Here is an 18,807-nt window from a genome sequence, read left to right on the forward strand (position 1 = left end):
GATATGACTAATCTTACTGGCCAGATTTCAGAGCACAGTTACAGCAAAGCCATTTTTTGTTGGAATGGATTATTTCATATACATTTTCTGTTTCTTTGTATTAAAAAAAAAAATGAGTAGGTGTTACATTTTTCATCGATAATCTTTTTGTGTATTCACTTTCTTTGTGTATTTACTTTCTGTTTGGCTTTAATTTGTACATTGCTTTAATAACAGTAGGATAATTAATCGGAGTTAGAAACCTAAAACTCCCTGTAAATAAGATTAAATAATTCTGACTGATCCTCACATGCTTGTCATTTTGGATCAAATAAATTAAGCCTTGGTGAGCAGAAGAGACTTCTTTTAAAACATTAAAAAATCCTACCGTTCTAACTCACATCCTCACATGCCTCATCACTGCGGAACATTCTGTAATGAAAATAGCTCCATATTTTTGGATTGTGTGTTGATATGTATATTGTTGTGTAAAAAAAAAAAAAAAAAAAAAAATATATATATATATATATATATATATATATATTACATTATACAGTGGTTGCCAAAATTTTTAGAACGGTAGGATTTTTTTATGTTTAAAAGAAGTCTCTTCTGCTCACCAAGGCTTAATTTATTTGATCCAAAATACAGCAAAAACAGAAATATTGTGAAATATTTGTACAATTTAAAATATTTAAAAAAAAGTATTATTTTTTGGAGCTCTGTTGGAGTGAGAATGGATAATATGCCCATTCCATCATGGCACATTAACTAATTTCTTGAACAGTGAGAAGGGATAAAGATTTAAAGAATGTCTGTAGTGCACATGGGGCCCCTTACATAACCCTAGTGATTGTTTGCAGTAAATTGCACAGCCGAATTAGCGTTCATTTCATTGCTATGGTGTGTCAGCTTCAATTAAAGACAGCACTCTTTAGCAACATTCTCAGTTGCTACTCTCAGCGAAAGTAAAGTAACAGCAATTTATCTCACAAGCATTATTCCATTTTGAATGTATTAAAACAACCTGGACATTTTCATATTGGATATGAATATGTTTATCTAATCCTTTAAATTGATCAGATCACATTCCCCTGGGATTGTTGTTGGAAGTTTGCTGAGATAAACAGTTTTAGAAAAAATCACTTTGTAGGCTACATTTCACAATGTACAACAAACAAAAAAAAACAACAACAGCAATTCTTTATCTCTAACAAATAACTGGTCTGGTTTCTGCAGCTTCTTGCAAAATATATAAGTATGTACTTGCAGAAATTGTAAACCAAGATCTATCATAGTGAATGTGGAGGGGGGACCTTCGAATATTGGCAAAAAGTTTGAGAACCACTAAGACGGCATTAAACCTGTTATCAGACTAGTGCTTATTTACACAGAGCACAAAGCACAGACTATGAAAATGTTTTTGCTATGGAAATGTTGCTTCATCTCACTGACACTTCTCTTTGAACAGTGGTTCAACTATACCGTCAATATGAGCAAAGAATCATAGACATCTGTTCAATCAATTACTGTGTGTGTGCTGTGTTTTACAAACACACCAGTCCGGTTTAGAGTTCCTTCTTCAGTTTGTCTGTCAACACCCAGTAACTTGTCCTCCGTTCCACTGAACAAGAACAAAGAAAATAATCCCACACCTATAAAAGGCTTTATGCACTTGATTCTTTGTATCGTGAACCTCCTGATTTTCATTCAAATGAAGATTGCTTATTGTGAGTCCATGGTGGAAATCATTCTGAATTTGTGTTTGTTGTGATAACCTGATGAGCAGGTTTTGATTCGGATCTTCACATCTTACTCTTAAATATTTGTCGCACACACACATGCTGTAGTTTAAGGGCCAGATTGGATTAAATAAGTGAATTTGTGTATTCTACGCTTCAAATCATCCAACAGGCTGATTGGACTCCTCCCATGTATCGTGTTTAGCCCTTGGGCCATGTCTTCCTTAGATATTGCAGAGACCATGTGCAAAGTGCTTGCCATACCACATGTTTATGACCAGATGTGGACCGCACAGAGATTAGCTGTCCGTTTGAACTACAATCGATGTGAGAGTCCACCAGGGTATTATGGTCTATTATTTCTTAGACCAGTGGTTCTCAACCAGGGGTTCGGAGCCCACTAGGGGGCCTCAGGATGACATAAAAGTATTTCAATTAATAAATTATTATTAATTTATTAACATATTCTAAATTTAATCTAAATTATTATTATTAATTTAATATTAATAATAATTAACATTATTATTTTTATTGAAGAACATATCATTTTGCAATACAGAACATAATTTATGAAATCACAAAATTAATTGTGGTTAATAATTTTATATGTTAAATGAACATTTTTAACACAATTATATTTGTTCAATCAAAAAGATTGAAAACAAGCTGCTTTGTCATAATCACTGTAGAATCTGTCAGATCTACCATAGTGAATGTGGAGGGGGGACCTTCAAATATTGTCAAAAAGTTTGAGAACCACTAAGACGGCATTAAACCTGTTATCAGACTAGTGCTAATTTACACAGAGCACAAAGCACAGATAGGCTTATGTGTGTATTTGAGTACTAATTCAAATACAGTATTTCAGAATTTTTACACTGATCTGCCAACTGGGTTTCTAATTTATGATAATTGGTACAAAATTATCTCCAAAATTAGGCTACATTTGACAAAACCTCCATCTGGGAGCATCTAGAGATGCCAGGAATTCATAGGTAAAGTAATGTTTTTTTTTTTATTCTAGAAATGCAAAAGGCATGTAGTAATTAAAATTTGTGTCATACATACAAAAAATCGAAATTTGTCTGTGATAATATACTGTGTATTCTTCAATTAAAAACTATATTTATTGGGGGGGGGGACATCAAGTCAAAAAGGTTAAGAACCACAACTGTACAGGGTTTTGGGATGCAGTCATACTAGTGTAGTGAAAAAGAAATGATACTATACAATGGACTAAATCTGAGTGTAGAATGAAAGAGAATTTGGTCGTGCATCACTGAAAAAAAATGAAATGCGCTCTTTACAAATTGCAGTATCATGCATTGACATTCTGCAACTCCTTTAATGCTTGTTCACCTGCATTCATGATTTCCAAGTCTGATCACTTATCGTTCTCGGTCTCTTTCAGTTCTCCTTCCCAGGGAAACGCCTCTACATGTGGCCGTACGTTTGGGGTTCCCACACCTCAGTCACTTCCTCCTCCAGGAGTCTGAAGGTCAGAGGATGGTTTCCATAGCCGACGACGAAGGGGAGAGTCCCCTCACACTGGCTCAGAAGCATGGAGACCCAGTGCTCATCAGCGCTCTAACAGAGTGAGTCACTCCGTCCAGCCTGACACAATGTACTATAATTAGATTACATCTTAAAAAGATCCATTAATCACTGATGTGTCACCTCAGTCATTGATCCAGTGTACAGTGTGGGCTGAGTTTCATGTGTCCTGTGACTGTGTTATGATCAGTCCCTCGAGTAGCAGTGCATGGAGGCCAGTGTGGATGTGTCAGATATGGACTGACGGCTCTCACCAGCTCCGTATCTGTCCCGTCACCAAATCTATAAGCCTGACTGTCAAACACGGCACACAGATAGATGCACAAAGCAGCATCCAGCTGTTCAGAGAGAAGAGCAGAGAGCCGGATACACTCGCACGGGTGAGTCTGCGTTTCCATGTACACACATTTCAAGGAAAATCTTTTTTTGCTTCCCGTCTTTTCTTGTGGACTGTGGAGCTATCTAAAGAATGTGGAAAGCTCATGGTTATTGTTTGTAAAAGGAAGGATTTAGATAAACACACAAACAGCAGACAGGAACAGATGACTATTTTAACTAATATTTGAGGATTATTTTCAGGTTATAAAAACTCATAGGATAAACCTAAAGAGTCTGGTTTCAATTTGATTTTCATTGTTAATTGTGATCTCTAAAATACTTGGTCATTTTTTATATCTTGGTTTTATCAAAATGGTTTTCACTAAGTTTAACAGTAAGCATTTTTGATTATTTTCTGCTTTTGCTTTTGAAGAGTTTGCTACCAGTTAAAAGTAAACTGTGTTTCTTGCGGCATTAAAAAATAAAGTGCAAAAAATGATGGCTGTTTTTGAACAGGTTTCACAAACACTCCCCCCAATCTGCCAGTCATTCAGATCAAGGGACCAAGGGTCAGCTGACTAGCATACACTTATTAGCCCCTGCTGGTAGATGCTATAACTACACCATCTGGACCCCAAAATCATCTTTCTCTATTGCCCGTTATTCCAAAGAATTCCAAATTAGCTGTCTATTCTGAATAAATAAACTTTATATAGTATAAGAACAGTTTTCTGTATATGCTAGCTAACATGTCTTTTTAAAAATGGCGGGTGCTGGTGTTTCGTATGGCATGCATTCGACCAATCAACGTACTCTTACCTTACTGGTAGTTCCTATTGTGCTGGGTTAGACCCTCCTCTGAAGTAGGAGCTAATTTAGTCCTCACAAAAGGCGTTCCTAAAACTAAAATTGTTCCCATTTCCTGTAGCATGTTCCTGTGGTGCGAACATGCCATAAAGCTGGTACATTGTCCAATAGTTATAGGAAATATGAAAACGTACCTCCGGTGCAAAATGCGCTTTTTTTAATTGCACTGCAGGTAAAAGAATCCCCAGTTAGAAATACACCTCTCAGCTGTCACCCCTCTCTCTACCCTCCATTTTTCATCGGCCGTCTAGAAATAAACTGCTAAGGCCAGGTTACAGGAGAATGATGTGTGAAAGAGTTTTATGAGCATATTAATGACTCAAGTCATAACTTTGGAAACTGTTATTACAGTTTACAGTATCATTTACAGGTGCTTTGAGCAGCAGACTGGTATTTCTCATATAACAACTGCAGGCAGGCAGAGCAAGATCACCAGAGAGATTACAAGTGCTGTAAATCATGTTTCTCTAAACTATGTGTAATTATACATTGTTTAAAAAGTAAATGTTCAAAAGGTTTTTTGTTTTTTTAAGAAGAGGCTTCATTTATTTGATCAAAAATAGAGTAATTTGTTTTAAATAAAATAACTGTTTTCTATTATAATATATTTAAAAAAGGTAATTTATGCCTGTGATGGCAAAGCTGAATTTTCAGCATCATGACTCCAGTCTTCAGTGTCACATGATCATTCAGAAATCATTTTGATATACTGATTTAATGCTCAAGAAACATTCCTTATTATTATCAATGTTGAAAATAGTTGTGCTGCTTAATATTTTTTTGTGGGAAACTGTGATATGTTTTAATTGATTTAAATTAGAAACACTATGCTATTGTAACATTATAAATGTCTTTACTGTCCCTTTTGATCAATTTAATGCATTGTTTCTGAATAAAAGTATTAATTTATTTTAAAAAATCGTACTGACCCCAAACTTTTGAATGATAGTGTACATCCAGTAAAAACGAGATGTTTAAAATGCTTTGTTGCTTTTTTGGATTTCCATCTAAAACAAGTTCAGATCGTAATTTCATACGTGTATCAACCCATAACAAAATGTGAATTTATGGTCAGACCTGAAGTGTTACAGCTATTTCTTTTCCAATTAAGTCTGAATTATTCACAGTGCATTTTAATGACACGCGTGTTCCAGGTGGTGCGACTGAGCGACTCGTCTGAGGGGAGTGTGCACACCTCTGATGTATGTGGTGCAGGTAAGCCAGAGCTCATTTCAATGCATTTTACCCCAATTCACAGACTTTCTGTCTGTCAACATTTTTCCCTTGTTAGCAATAATGAACTCAATCCAACTATTAAGCTAAAATGTTACAGTTTAACATTTCAACTGATATTTGTGGGTTTCTGGAAATGAGATTTTATAAGCTGTGTGGTGAGAATTCAAACTCCACAGGATCACAGCTGGCCATAATGTTCATATTATTATTTTTCACTTTATTTTACTCCTCCTGTCTTGGGTTTATTTTATGACTAGTTTCTATATTTTGCTCTCGCCAAAGGTCTTATCACGTTTCATCCTGCTGATGTGATCAATTTTCCTCTCTTCTGGCTCTCACCCACCCTCAATCCTCCTTCTGTTATTCCACTTTTTCTTTTTCTATTTGTCTCTTGTTCCTTTCCCTCTTCTTGACCCCAGTTCTCTCCACACCCGTCCGTCTCTCTCTCTCTCTCTCTCTCTCTCTCTCTCTCTCTCTCTCTCTCTCTCTCTCTCTCTCTCTCTCTCTCTCTCTCTCTCTCTCCCTCTCTCTCTCTCTCTCTCTCTCTCTCTCTCTCTCTCTCTCTCTCTCTCTCTCTCTCTCTCTCTCTCTCTCTCTCTCTCTCTCTCTCTCACTGTCTGTCACTGTGAGTTAGGTCTGGCAGGGTTGTTGGAGTACATTGGGTGAATTTGGCTCAGTCAGGAGGACATTGTGGTAGAATGTGGGATGAGGAGCACACGTACACTAAAACACACACACACACACACACACACACACACACACACACACACACACACACACACACACACACACACACCACACACACACACACACACACACACACACACACACACACACACACACAGAGCAGTCTTTGTGAGGGACCTCCGGCTGGTTTCCAAACATGTCCAGTATGAGGAGACACATTCCTCCTGGGTGGGCTGAGAGACAGAGACACTATATGTTTGAGAGGGGTAAGACAGGACAAAACGAGAGAAATAATCTGCCTACAGTTGGACTAATGAAGAAGAAATGGCATGATGTAAATGCTATAAAGAGATGCATATAGAGATTGCCAGCTTGTGTTGACAGCAGGAGCCTCAGCAGGTTTAGTCTCTGTGACCTTTTGACCTTAATGTGAAGATATTTCTTGTCACTGCTCAACATGGTGATGGGTGTCTCAAGGTTTCAAATCGAGAGTCGTGTTTGTGCTTGTTTTTGCTTCTTTAGCTTGGTTGAGATGGTGTCCATGTATGATTTTCTGAAGTTTGGCAATTGTATACACGTGAAAATAAATTTTTATGTTGTATTTGTTGTTTCTGCTCCTCAGATCTGAACAGTCCCCTGAGAATTGAGGACCAAACCCTGGTGGATAGTGTGAGTGGAGTTATTTTTGTGTTTGAGTGTGCATAAATCAATTCCTGGAATCAGAACCACAATAATGGATCACTTAGTCTTCTTTAGACCTGCCATATGTGCTGTTGTGGGGGGGTTTCTGTTTGCTAATACCCCTGTTCTTATTTTGTCTCTGTTTTCGTTCTTCATAACAGTTGAATTGTGGTGTGCGAGTTTGTTTTTGTTATCGTGTTTTTCAGGTCTTTGAAGAACAGCTTGTTCTCTGCCTAGATGAAGAGGACGAAGATCTAAACTCGGGTACACACATGCATCCATTCATTTACTGATATGTGTTTTATTACAAATAAATGCTGTTATTTTGATCTTTCTATTCATCAAAGAATTCTGAAAAATTATGCATCATGGTTTCCACACAAATATTAAACAGTATATTTTTCAACATTGATAATAAGAAATGTTTCTTTAGCAGCATATCAGCATATTAGATTGATTTCCGAAAGAGAGATAACTAATAATAGTTTACTATGTTTTAATGCATTTGTGATTACATAAATGCAGTATTGATGATGGTGAGCATAATATACTTTTTCAAAAACAAAAAAAATTGTACCAACACCAAACTTGCCACTTGAAAGTTGTTAAGTCAGTGTTTTGTTGCGCTGAAAACAGTATTATTTAGTATTTCATAACCATTTATGGGCATGGAATCTCATAAGAGAACCCTCCACAGTAGCAGCAACTCAAATAGTGTTTCACACCGAAGATTAGTTACATTTGGTGTTAGCATGTTGCTAAGCTAACAGTGTGATACTCTAATAAACATAAAAAAATTAGCAAACACAAATATTGGGTACAATAACTGATTTTAATGTCTTTATTTATAATCAAAAATTTTTCCATCTCATAGTGCCATCTTGGGTTTAATTTCTCACAGCTTGTTGCAATGCATTATGGTGCATTAGAATGCTGCCTTAGACATTGGCCAAAAGAAGTTACTACAGTATAGCAGGCAGCATAATTAAGTTGCTGAATGTTTGGAATTGCCTTTTGCGGTATCTCGTATCTGTAAGGAGCTCACTAGGTTTTGAACAGAGCATTTAAGAATTTTAAGTGTTCTAATATGGGGAAAGGTGGATGCATGTGTCAATATCAACAAGGAACTGGGATGTTGTCGACTGTCTTTGCTTTATTTTGTGTACGTGCATGCATGAGGAGGATTATTGAATACGTAGAAGTCATGAATTTTCTTATTGGATTGTTAACCTAATTCACATCAGGGTTTTGTTTGGCTAAAGTTTGTTTGGCACCATCTGTTTGGCTAAAGAAGTTGAAGAAAGAATGAACGGGAAAGTGTTTAATTTAAGAGGATTCTTTGAGGTTAGAGCAATATCATGTTCATTCAAAACAGACGTCTTGTGTTTTTGATCATACTCTGTGTACAATTACAAAGTAGCAGGCACTGGCAACTGAACATACTCATTTTCCTTCTAAATTAAATAGTGCAGGCCTTCTGTTCAGTGTTCATTGATTAGTTTGTCGTTGTTGCTCATGGGAAAAAAATGCCTTCTGGATTTCAGGTGCTGCTTTTGCTCTTATGGATCTGCTGTCCTTGTTTTAAAATGTATTTAAAATGTAAAAATCTATTTTTTTTTAGTCTTTTAGAGAAACAAAAGGAGATTTATAGCTCAGCAAGGAGGACAGAGGATGGGGCTCTTTTCTTTTGAAACAGCATTGGCCCCTTCATCCGAACCACCCTCTCACACACACATGCACATTCACAGTTTCAACTGTAAAGTGGAGGAAGGAATGTTAACAAGCTTTCGATTTTTAAACTTGCACAAAAGCTGACATTTAAAATGATGCTTTAAAATGTAGCCCATCCCACAGAACGCGTTCCTCATCCTCTCACTGATTTCGCACAGTTACCTTCATGTAGCAAAATGATTCCCAAACAGGCCTATGTGTACCTCAGGGGTTACTTCAGTAGGTTATAGGACTCTTTGGGCAGATTTGGATTTTGTTTGGTTAAGCCTAAAAAAAAAGACTTTTTTTTTTCTTTTTAAGGAAAGAAAACTGTGTGTGTGAGCCTTGTCAGTTTTTGAGGAAGAAAGTTGTATGACCTGTGGATGATATTTCATACTTGCTGAGATTAGGTGATATAATTATTTAAAATTAATTACAAAATAAATAAATATTAAACATTAAAATTATTAAATATTACAATCATTAAATTGCACCACACAAAAGAGTTTTTGTTGTTGTTGTTTTTTACCTCAAACTTCTGAAAAGTAGTATAGGGTCTTACTCATGATAATGGATCTAGGAATATTTAATTTATTCAATCATAAAATGCAGTCACATGCACATATGCAACCTATTTTCAGCATCTTTTTACTGAACTATTATTCCTCCATTTCTTGTTTTAAACACAAACTCAGTCTCTCACACAGACGGTTAGCCACTAAAAACTCTGGAGGCAGAGGGAGGAGAGAGTTGGGGTTGGAGCCCAGATTTCATGAGAGACTAAAACAGTCACTCTCCACAGAAAAGAGAAGGCCGACTGGAAGCAAACTGTTTTGGAGGGCTCTATTTAAACTGAATGGACAATGCTGCTGTCATAGAAATGAAGGAATTATAACACACGGACGAGAGGACATAAGAAAAAAGGAATTAAGTCTGACATTTTTGTTTACTCACCTTTACCTATCTGGAGATCTTTCTTCTTAAGGAGGATTTTCTAAAGAGCTGCACAAAGACATACATAATTATTGAGTTGCAGCGCACTCATTGTATCATGTAGAAATCCAAACTTGTGAAATGAAAGTCTTTGTTGGCTTTTAAGACGTTTGGTGGGTTGAATGAGTCTGCTGTTTGGATTACTGGAACACATGTTCCCGCTGAAGGACGGACACATACAGACACTGAGTGGTTCTCTAGCAGAGACTGAATGTCCACCACATGCAGAGAGAAATACATCTCGAGTCTCGACTCAGGCTCACGCACACCTGGCTGTAATACTGCATTTTAAAAGTTCCTGGCTGGTGGTGACGTGGTATTTTAACTAGTAGACATTGGCTTTCATGTGTGGTGTTGAGTATTTTAGTGGGGTTGATTTTGTGAGTTGAATTGAGTCTGTGTCGTGTTGAGTTTGTCCTGCGAAATTAGATGCAATATGTTTGTATACTTGGGATTTGAAGGATTGAGTTTGTTGGATTTGAGGTTGATTTGGTCTGTGTGGGTTTAGTTTTTTAGGATCAAGTTTTATTTAGCTGTGGATCAGTTTAATTTCAATGTTATATTATATTAATAATAATTTCTTATTATTTACAATTATACGTCTATTTTTGTTTTAATAACTTTAGTTTTCGGTAGCAATCAGCTCAGCATTTGGAGTGTTGATTTTTCCAGGAACAGAGAAAAAGAGAGCAAACGTTACAAGCACAGATTTCCAGGCAAAATGTCAGATGAAAAATTCTGACATGCTCCCAGAATTGATTAAGGCAATTTATTTGTACAGCTATTAATACATTTAAGAACATGTTCTGGATTAGATTGTGGGCCACTACTCTTGGATTGTTATTGAAATTAATGAGTGTGTTGCAACTCAGTTTGGCCCATCCTTGTACAGTTTTTGAGGCGATGCATGACTCATTCCTGCCTCTTTAAAAAGGGTTGTTTTGTATCATGAATTTATGAAAAATAATTATGGTAATTTTTGTTTCACAGTGAAATTGCAGTTTGCTATATTATTTGTTTATAAAGACTGAGGGGAGGACCGGGACCTCATGGGGTTTTATTAGTGTGTATGGTTAATGATTCCTAAACCTTGGCTGACCTTCCAGATTCCTACAGACACCTTAGTTTGAAAATCCCTCTGTCGTGCTCTCCCAGGTTCAGTATGAGTCCTGACTCTGCCTGTAACAAAAAAAGTGGGAGTATAGAGTGTCGAGAATAAGCCCACCTTCTCCGACACGCACACAAACACACACAGACTCATCTCCTCAAGGCTTATCTGTGGAATCTGCATTATTTGGAAAGGTGTTCTCAAACTCCTGGGTAACTGCTTGGTGATTTTACTGTTTCGTGTTTCGCAAAACGGGGCAGTTGAGGAAAATTAAAAACATGGACTCTGACTCAGACTCTCCATTCAACTACTCATGGCCATCCTTCCCAAAGATGAGAATCCGGAGACGGACATCAAAAGCAGGTAACTAGAGAGTAAGGGGGGGGTGAGAGAGAGAAAACCGGTCTATACGAATGATGTGTGCAACAAAGACACACATATACAATGCATGAAGAAAGCACACATACACAACCAGAAGTCTTTGTTTGTCTCTCATGACTTTGAGTTTGTGTGTTTTTGTCTAAGTGATACAATTGTTTTTGGTCTATGGTGCAGGGCAGCGTTACAGGCTTAATTCAGCCATGAGTCAGAGCTCAAATAGCTGGTATAGCTTCTAGCCAGTGAGTTGTTTTTGATGGGGCATTACAGTGGTCATTCCACTGGTGTTGGTCTTTCCTTTCCCCCCTCAAAAATATGTATGCTCATCCTGTGTAGTCAAAGGTATTATCCGAAAAGGGTAAAGGAAAAACTTCACTGCCTGTCACATGACAAATTAAGTGAGTCCACAGCATTCATCATTTGAAAGCAAAACTGCTTCATTCAGCTTTTGTAAAACAGGTATTGTTTTAGTTTTTTAAATGCAGTAGCAGTACATCTGCTTTTGAGTTGATGGGGATTCAGCACACATGAGAACTGTTACTGTGTTTCCTGCAGATGTGTGATTCACCAAGTAATCTAAATGAGTAGTGTGTGTGTGTGTGTGTGAAGAGGAATGAAACTGAGTTGACGTCAGTATCTGGTTTTTCCGTTGTTGTTGGAATGCCTTCACATGCATCCTTCATGACGGGGTGCCCCTGCAAGTTATTGGAATCTCACTTTTGCTTAAACATATTGTACACACAGTTGATTACATGCCAACATATACACATCTTTCCCTTGAAATGTAATCTTGGTGTGTTTGTTTGACAATGTCGGTGGAAGATTTTGGCATTTAAATGGATATACTCGTGTAAGTTTGTGTTTCTGCACATACCTGTAAAGATCATTATGAATGTGCGTGAAAAAAGACTGAATGTCTGTTTCTTCTATTTTCTTCACACACTGCACCACTTTGTCTGCATTGGGACCACACATTCTATGTGTGTGCCCAGAAAATTATTTATTTATTCAGATTTAGGATATTTCGATGGAAATCTCAGTTATTATTTATTTAAGCAAATAGCAGATTTGCTTAAGTAATTGCTCTTTCTTTTGTGTGTTTGAATAAAAGTGGCAGCTAAATGCATAAATGTAAATATAGATGAGGCGGTTTGATAAATGATATACAGTACCATTCAAAGCTTTCTGGTCAATACGTTGTTTCTGGAAATAAATCTCTTATGCTCACTAAGGCTGCATTTATTTGATCAAAAATACATTAAAAACAATAGTTTTGTAAAATACTATTAAATTTACTATATTTGGTCTATTTTAATATATTTTAAAATGTAATATATTATGGCAATGTAATGTAATGTGTTATGGCAAAGCTGAATTTTCAGCATTATTTCTCCAATGTCACATGATCTGATTTGCTGCTCAATAAACTTCTTATTATTGTCAGTGTTGAAAATAGTTGAGCTACATAATATTTTTTATTATTATTATTATTTCATGATTATTTGATTTGAATAAAAAGTGCAAAATAACAGCATTTATGTGAAATTGAAATCTTTTGCAATATTTAAATGTCTTTACTGTCACTTTTGACCAATTCTATGCATTCTTGCTGAATAAAAGTACTAATTTCTTTTTAAAAAATCTTCAAGACCCCAAACTTCTGAACGGTAGCGTAGGACTGTAATTGGTAATTTAAAGAAATAAAAATGCACAGGGAAATATAGAGTTAACTGTGCGAAAGTAAAGTAAATGCCTCCATAAAAAAACGAAACAGAAATTTTAACGGCTGTAAAGAGACCGTGCTGTTGTGCTATTTTCTATTTTACTGGTTTCTTCTGCCATCTTGGCATTTCGATATTGTCAAAACACATGTGCACACACAATTTTCCAGAGAACAGAGCAGAAGCAGAAACATGTGAAGTGACAGCTGTTATCTACATTGTTTTTATTAGCTAACTTTTAAATATAATTTACGGTACTTTGCATTTCCATCCAGTTGTATTGACACACATGCATCAGTTTGACAGTGTGTTTTTTTCTTCTTTTTTTCTTTTTGACAGAGAAGTTGTGTTCATCTCCTGGTTCCTGCCCTCCGTTTCCCCTTCACTCCTCAGGCGCTGCTGCCGTCAGGCTCACGGCCATGCTCAGAGGCTCCACTAAGGTCAGACGCCACACATATCGATGCTCCTACAGATCAGATCGTTCAATATGCCAGATCCACAGACACTCCAAAACCCATCTCCTCCCTTCATTTAGTGCCTTTATCTTTTGATTGATCTCTGTGAAAGTCTTGGGGAAAGTCTTTATTTGATCTTGCATATTGTAGCCAGAACTGTAGCCACAACTCTTTTACTTCCACAAAAGTCTATTGATTTGATTTATGAGACATCAGGCTTTGCATTTTAAATTCTTAGATCCAGTGATAAAATAACTATGACTTTGAGTTTGACTATATTAAAGGGATAGTTCACCCAAAAATGAAAATTCTGTCATCATTATTTTGCTTACCTGTATGATTTTATTTCTTCTGTTCAACACAAAAAGAAGATATTTTTAAAAAATACAATGAAAGTCATGTGATGTTTTGGAATCTTTTTGACTTCCACTGTATGGGCAAAAAAGAAAGTAAGTCATACAGGTTTTTTTAATAACATGAGGGTGATTAAATTATGACAGAATTTTTTTTTTTTTGTGTGAACTACCCTTTTAAATTACTATATTGCCATTGTCCTGTTTCATTAAAATATATTTATTTTCTCTTCTAATGTAGGACAATGACTTCAATATGAAGTGCAATGTTACAGGTGTCACAGAGGACAGTTCTGGGACAGATAGTGGCGTGTGGCGAATGTCAGATACAGGGGTCTTATCACCAGGGACAATAGATATGCCTCCAGCTATTAAAGATGATGACGGGCAGAGAGGACGGCATCCCGGCTCTCGTACTTTCTCTCCCACCTCACCAGCGGGACTAATGCTGGATAGATTCATGCGTGCCACACGACCAGCTGAACTGACCTATAACAGTTCAAGCTCACCGACAGAGTCATGTGACCTAAGGTAAGCATACTAACATTGATGTTTTGGTGTGTCCATCAATTAATTCAGGAGGTATTTAAAAATTTGACCCTTTACTCTATACACCATCCTTTAAAATAAAGATTTTCTTTATGTTTTTGAAAGAAGAATTCGATGTTTACCAAGACTGCATTTATTTGTTCAATAATACAGTAAAAACAGTTTTTTGTAGCATTACAAATGTTTTTACTGTCACTTTTGATCAATTCAATGCATCCTTGCTGAATAAAAGTATTAATTCCTTTTTAAAAAAAAATCGTACCAACCCCAAACTTATAAATGGTTGTTTACAGCCTCACTATACTTCTTAGTGGCTTGAAGTAGCCAAATCAGACCGATGCCAGCATGGACAGGTTGCGTAACATGAGACAACAACACAGACTACATTAAATGCAGGTTCACTTACAGCAAGAATTAACATGATTTGTGCTGACCACGTGTGTTTTGGTCAAGGAATTCTTGGCTGCTAAGAGCATGAACCTGATAGATCTGATAGATTTCAATGTTTGGAAAACATTTTAAGGACATTTTGTTAACTTGTGTACAATAACATACATTTTACTGTATTGGGTCACCACTTGCTTTCTGGAGCAAAACCTGCTGAGAACTTCTGCAGTAGAAGGTCTGTGAAACCAGACAGCTAAACAAAAAACAAACCCAGGGCAAACTAGGGCTGGGTGATGAAATGATAATTATCACAATATAAGTTTTCTCGATAAAAGGATTACAAAAGTTCGATAAATGTTGATAAAATGTTCATGCGGCAAAATCGGAATGAAACAGCACTACTCATTTGAGCCACGCCACACACAAACCATTATCAGCTCGGCTCAAACGGCAGCGCAGCGCGAACCTATAGCAGATGCGTTCACTCGCTGATCGGTCTCGATCACGCGCCCACTAAACAGCGCGACCAGTGAGAAGCAATTGAATTCAGTGAAGAACACAAATGTCTCTGTGATTTAAACTAGTTTAAACCAGATGAAACAGCACTGACATTCTCAACAGCATTGGCAAACATGAGAAACATTGTGGCATTAACCAGTTAGAATTTTTCTAATCTTTTTTAATCTACAAATCACCATAATTTACCATGGATTCACTGTAGTAACACTAACTGCACCATGGTATTGTGGCAGAAATGTGGGATATCAAATTGTATTATATTATTAATGTAGACATGTATTAAATGTGTTAAAGGATTAATGGAATATAATTACAATATTATTATTAAGCTACAGCATTTGTATTTATTACTAAATGTAGACTACTGTTTTTAATACAAATATCATAGAAACCATATAGTTACATTTTACCATGGTAGTGAGGTGCTATATGCGTGGTTTTACCTGTGGTTATCATGATCTAAATGTATGATACTATGGATGACCAATGGTTAAGTCCTAACTCTAAACTAAAACTAAATTTGACCCCATTTAGTTTATTACAATTTTGATAGATGTTACTGTTTTTATTAATGAACATAAATCATCCCAACTCCAAGCTACTGCTACTGTCAAATGTGCATTTCTAAGAGACATTAAAACTGTAATATTATTAATATTGCAGTCTGCTCTGCAAACTCTGCTAAAGATACATGCCATCAAAGTCAGGCAACACAAACCTGTGTCATGATTTGAAACAATATCACCCGTTAGATCATGCAGAAACTAAGAAACTAATATTTCTATTAAGATTTTAAGGAAAAAATGAATGCACTACCTCAGATTTGTGAAATGTTCACCTGTTTGACAAGTGTTTGTCATGTTCTGACAATAAAGAGTAGTTTAAAACCACAATTAACTGCCTGGTTTCTACAACTTTCACTCAGGAGCAATAAAACTGCCTTTAAACTTGAATAAAAATTTTTTTTGCATTTATTGTGAAAATTATTGATATCAACTGATATGAACATTTTTATTGTGATAGTTTTGGGGCCATAATGCCAGCTCTATGGCAAACTGACAAGTTACCTGGCCCTGTTTGCATTTGCCCAATAAAGCAGGGATGTAGTTTTCAGAATCAATTTGAAAAATGTTCCCATTATTCGAAAAATTTGGGCTTGCCGTGAGATATAAGAGTTGTTGCAAGAGTATTTGTGCCAAACACAAAATGTATGAGTTATTCACAATGTGCAAGTAATGCTAGTCTTACTCATAGTGGTTGTTGAGAATTTTTAGAAGTCCAATCCTCTCTCTAAGCCCGAGTCTGGTGGCCTTGGAAATGGACAGCGAGGAGGATGATGATGATGACATTTTAATGAAGAAGCCCCTCCCCCAGCCACAGCCTGAGCTCAAAAACATCCCAGATGAGCAGATTATGTTTAGTCCCGCCCCTGTTCTTACCTGCATGCGTTCTCACTCCGCCTCATCTGCCTGTAACCCCACTCCTGCAAAGGTACCATTGCTATTTTCCCTTACATACAGTGAGACTGAGATCAGCTGTGTGCAAACTGAGTAAAAATATTATTTCTTTTCTCAGGATATTGAGCAGGGCATCCGTCTGCGTTCATATTCCTACACCTCCCCTAAAATCAGCCTGCTGCCTCCACGATTCAGTAGGGATGCCCACCCTCCACCCACCAACCTCAACCAGGGTCAGATCCTCTAACATCTCACCTTCCACCTCTCACATTACCTGCATTAGTTCCCAGGACATGCATGTTTTTTTTCCAGGGTTAGCCTTTCTTAGGGACAGATGACAGGAAGTCAAGTCAAATATAAAAAGAAAAATCAGGATGCATGGGTAGATTTGGTTATACTGAGATATTTCTATCACATATCAAATTTGAAGTCATGAAAGCATCATTTGTTTCTTCTCTTTGCTGGAAACGACTGAGCATAGTGGTCATAACATCTCTTGTATTTCCTGTCTAGTCTGTTTTAAGCATGATGAGCTTTTAAGGGATGATGGGATTTGTAACTCATTTAAAATATGATTATTTTCTTGGTTTTTATTTTTTATAGCAAGATCGGAAGACTTCTTTATATAGGACTTATTTGATCCTGCAAGTATAAGCAGTGCATATTTATCTCAGCACCACAGATTAAAGCATTCACACTTTGCATTGTGGAGTAAATCCAAATCCAGCTGGTTTAAGTGGTTTATAGCTACACTTCAGGGTTTGTGTTCTGTTCTGTGTAGATTAATTACCGTTTGGATGTAAATGCCTTCAAAGTAAAATATATTTAATGATGATCAAGTTGGTAATTCTTCGGAATTGCACACACTCCTGATAACCATTTTATAATTTAGTTAAAAGCAATACTCAATGCAGCAATCCAGAAATGTCTTTATTTTCTTTAAAGAGCCACAGCTCTGTTATGCTACAAAAGCGATGCCAGTGTAAAAAAGAAAGAAAGGCAAACACAGTGCTATGACAGTCACGCTTCTGCTTCGATTGTGCTCTGCTTACATATGCAGTGTGAAACAGGCCTTCTTTCTTAATCTGTTTCATATACAGTATTTAGTTATGATCTCCTTGGATCAATTGTTTTATCTCTTTAAAAGGGTGTAACTACAAAATACAGCTTGTGTCTAATGCCTCCAGATGATCTGCATTCATTAACATCCACTGAGTCAGAGATTCTTCCAGTAATTACCAGCTTCTGTAGAAGTGAATGCCCCTGAATGTCATTTGATATCATCATTGAGCATGTTGTATTCCATTAATCTAAGGCAATTTAGTAGATTATTAATGTTTATAGGAAATTTCAGATTTTCCCTTTCTGAATATGCCTTTCTGGTTATAAAATCTGTCAAATAATTTATGGACACCAAAGTAATAGCTGAATGTACTGTAATAGCATTTACACTTGCTAGAAGCATGTTTGGTAGTCACTAACAAAACTGTTGTGAACAGACACACACTACTAACAAATATACTCAAAACCAAGTTAGCTGGCCATACAGCTTTTTTGGACATCAACCCTGCTGGAAAAAAACGATTTTTTTGTAGAACATGGTAGCTGGTATAAACGGTTCATAAGCTGGTAAACCATCTTGGATCAGAAATCCATCTACTACCAGCTTCAGATGGTCAGGTTGGTTTTTGGAACATTGTGGTTGGTCGTCCAGCCAGTGATGAGCTTGGAACCGCTAACGATCAGCTCAGACCCGCTAGAAACCACTTACCATGTTCCGAAACATTTAGCTGCCAGCTTAAAGGGATAGTTCACCCCAAAAAATGTTTTGCTGGTTATTTACTCACGCTCAGGCCATCCAAGATGTAGGTGACTCTTTTCTTCAGTAGAACAGTAAAGAAGATTTTTAGCTGAAACCGTGGTCCTCTGTGATTCATATAATGGAAGTCAATGGGTGCTGTCACTTTGAGATTCAAAAAAACATGCAGGCAAAGCTAAATAAATATCTTCATTAAGGTTTTAAGAAGCAATACGATCTGTCCATGCAAGAAACTGAACATTATTTACAACATTTTTACCTTGGCAAACGGTCCTGAGCGTGAGCTTCCTGTCA

General features: G+C 36.7%; 1 protein-coding gene across 6 annotated transcripts in view; it reads left to right on the plus strand.

Annotated features, from left to right (window-relative positions):
- Positions 1-18,807, plus strand: part of arhgef28a (Rho guanine nucleotide exchange factor (GEF) 28a) — a 74,383-nt gene that overhangs the window by 23,328 nt on the left and 32,248 nt on the right. For 5 of the 6 annotated variants that reach the window (XM_082168998.1, XM_082168997.1, XM_082169001.1 and 2 more), the window contains exons 5-13: positions 3,133-3,316; positions 3,466-3,655; positions 5,615-5,675; positions 7,006-7,052; positions 7,271-7,328; positions 13,314-13,414; positions 14,024-14,313; positions 16,512-16,728; positions 16,813-16,927. In XM_082168998.1, coding sequence (XP_082025124.1) covers positions 3,133-3,316; positions 3,466-3,655; positions 5,615-5,675; positions 7,006-7,052; positions 7,271-7,328; positions 13,314-13,414; positions 14,024-14,313; positions 16,512-16,728; positions 16,813-16,927 — 1,263 coding nt within the window. The remainder of the gene's footprint in view (positions 1-3,132; positions 3,317-3,465; positions 3,656-5,614; positions 5,676-7,005; positions 7,053-7,270; positions 7,329-13,313; positions 13,415-14,023; positions 14,314-16,511; positions 16,729-16,812; positions 16,928-18,807) is intronic. The other variant, XM_082168999.1, reaches the window with a different exon arrangement.

The sequence above is a fragment of the Leuciscus leuciscus genome (assembly GCF_965113295.1).
Source record: "Leuciscus leuciscus genome assembly, chromosome: 5".
In the NCBI taxonomy this organism is placed as follows: Eukaryota; Metazoa; Chordata; class Actinopteri; order Cypriniformes; family Leuciscidae; genus Leuciscus; species Leuciscus leuciscus.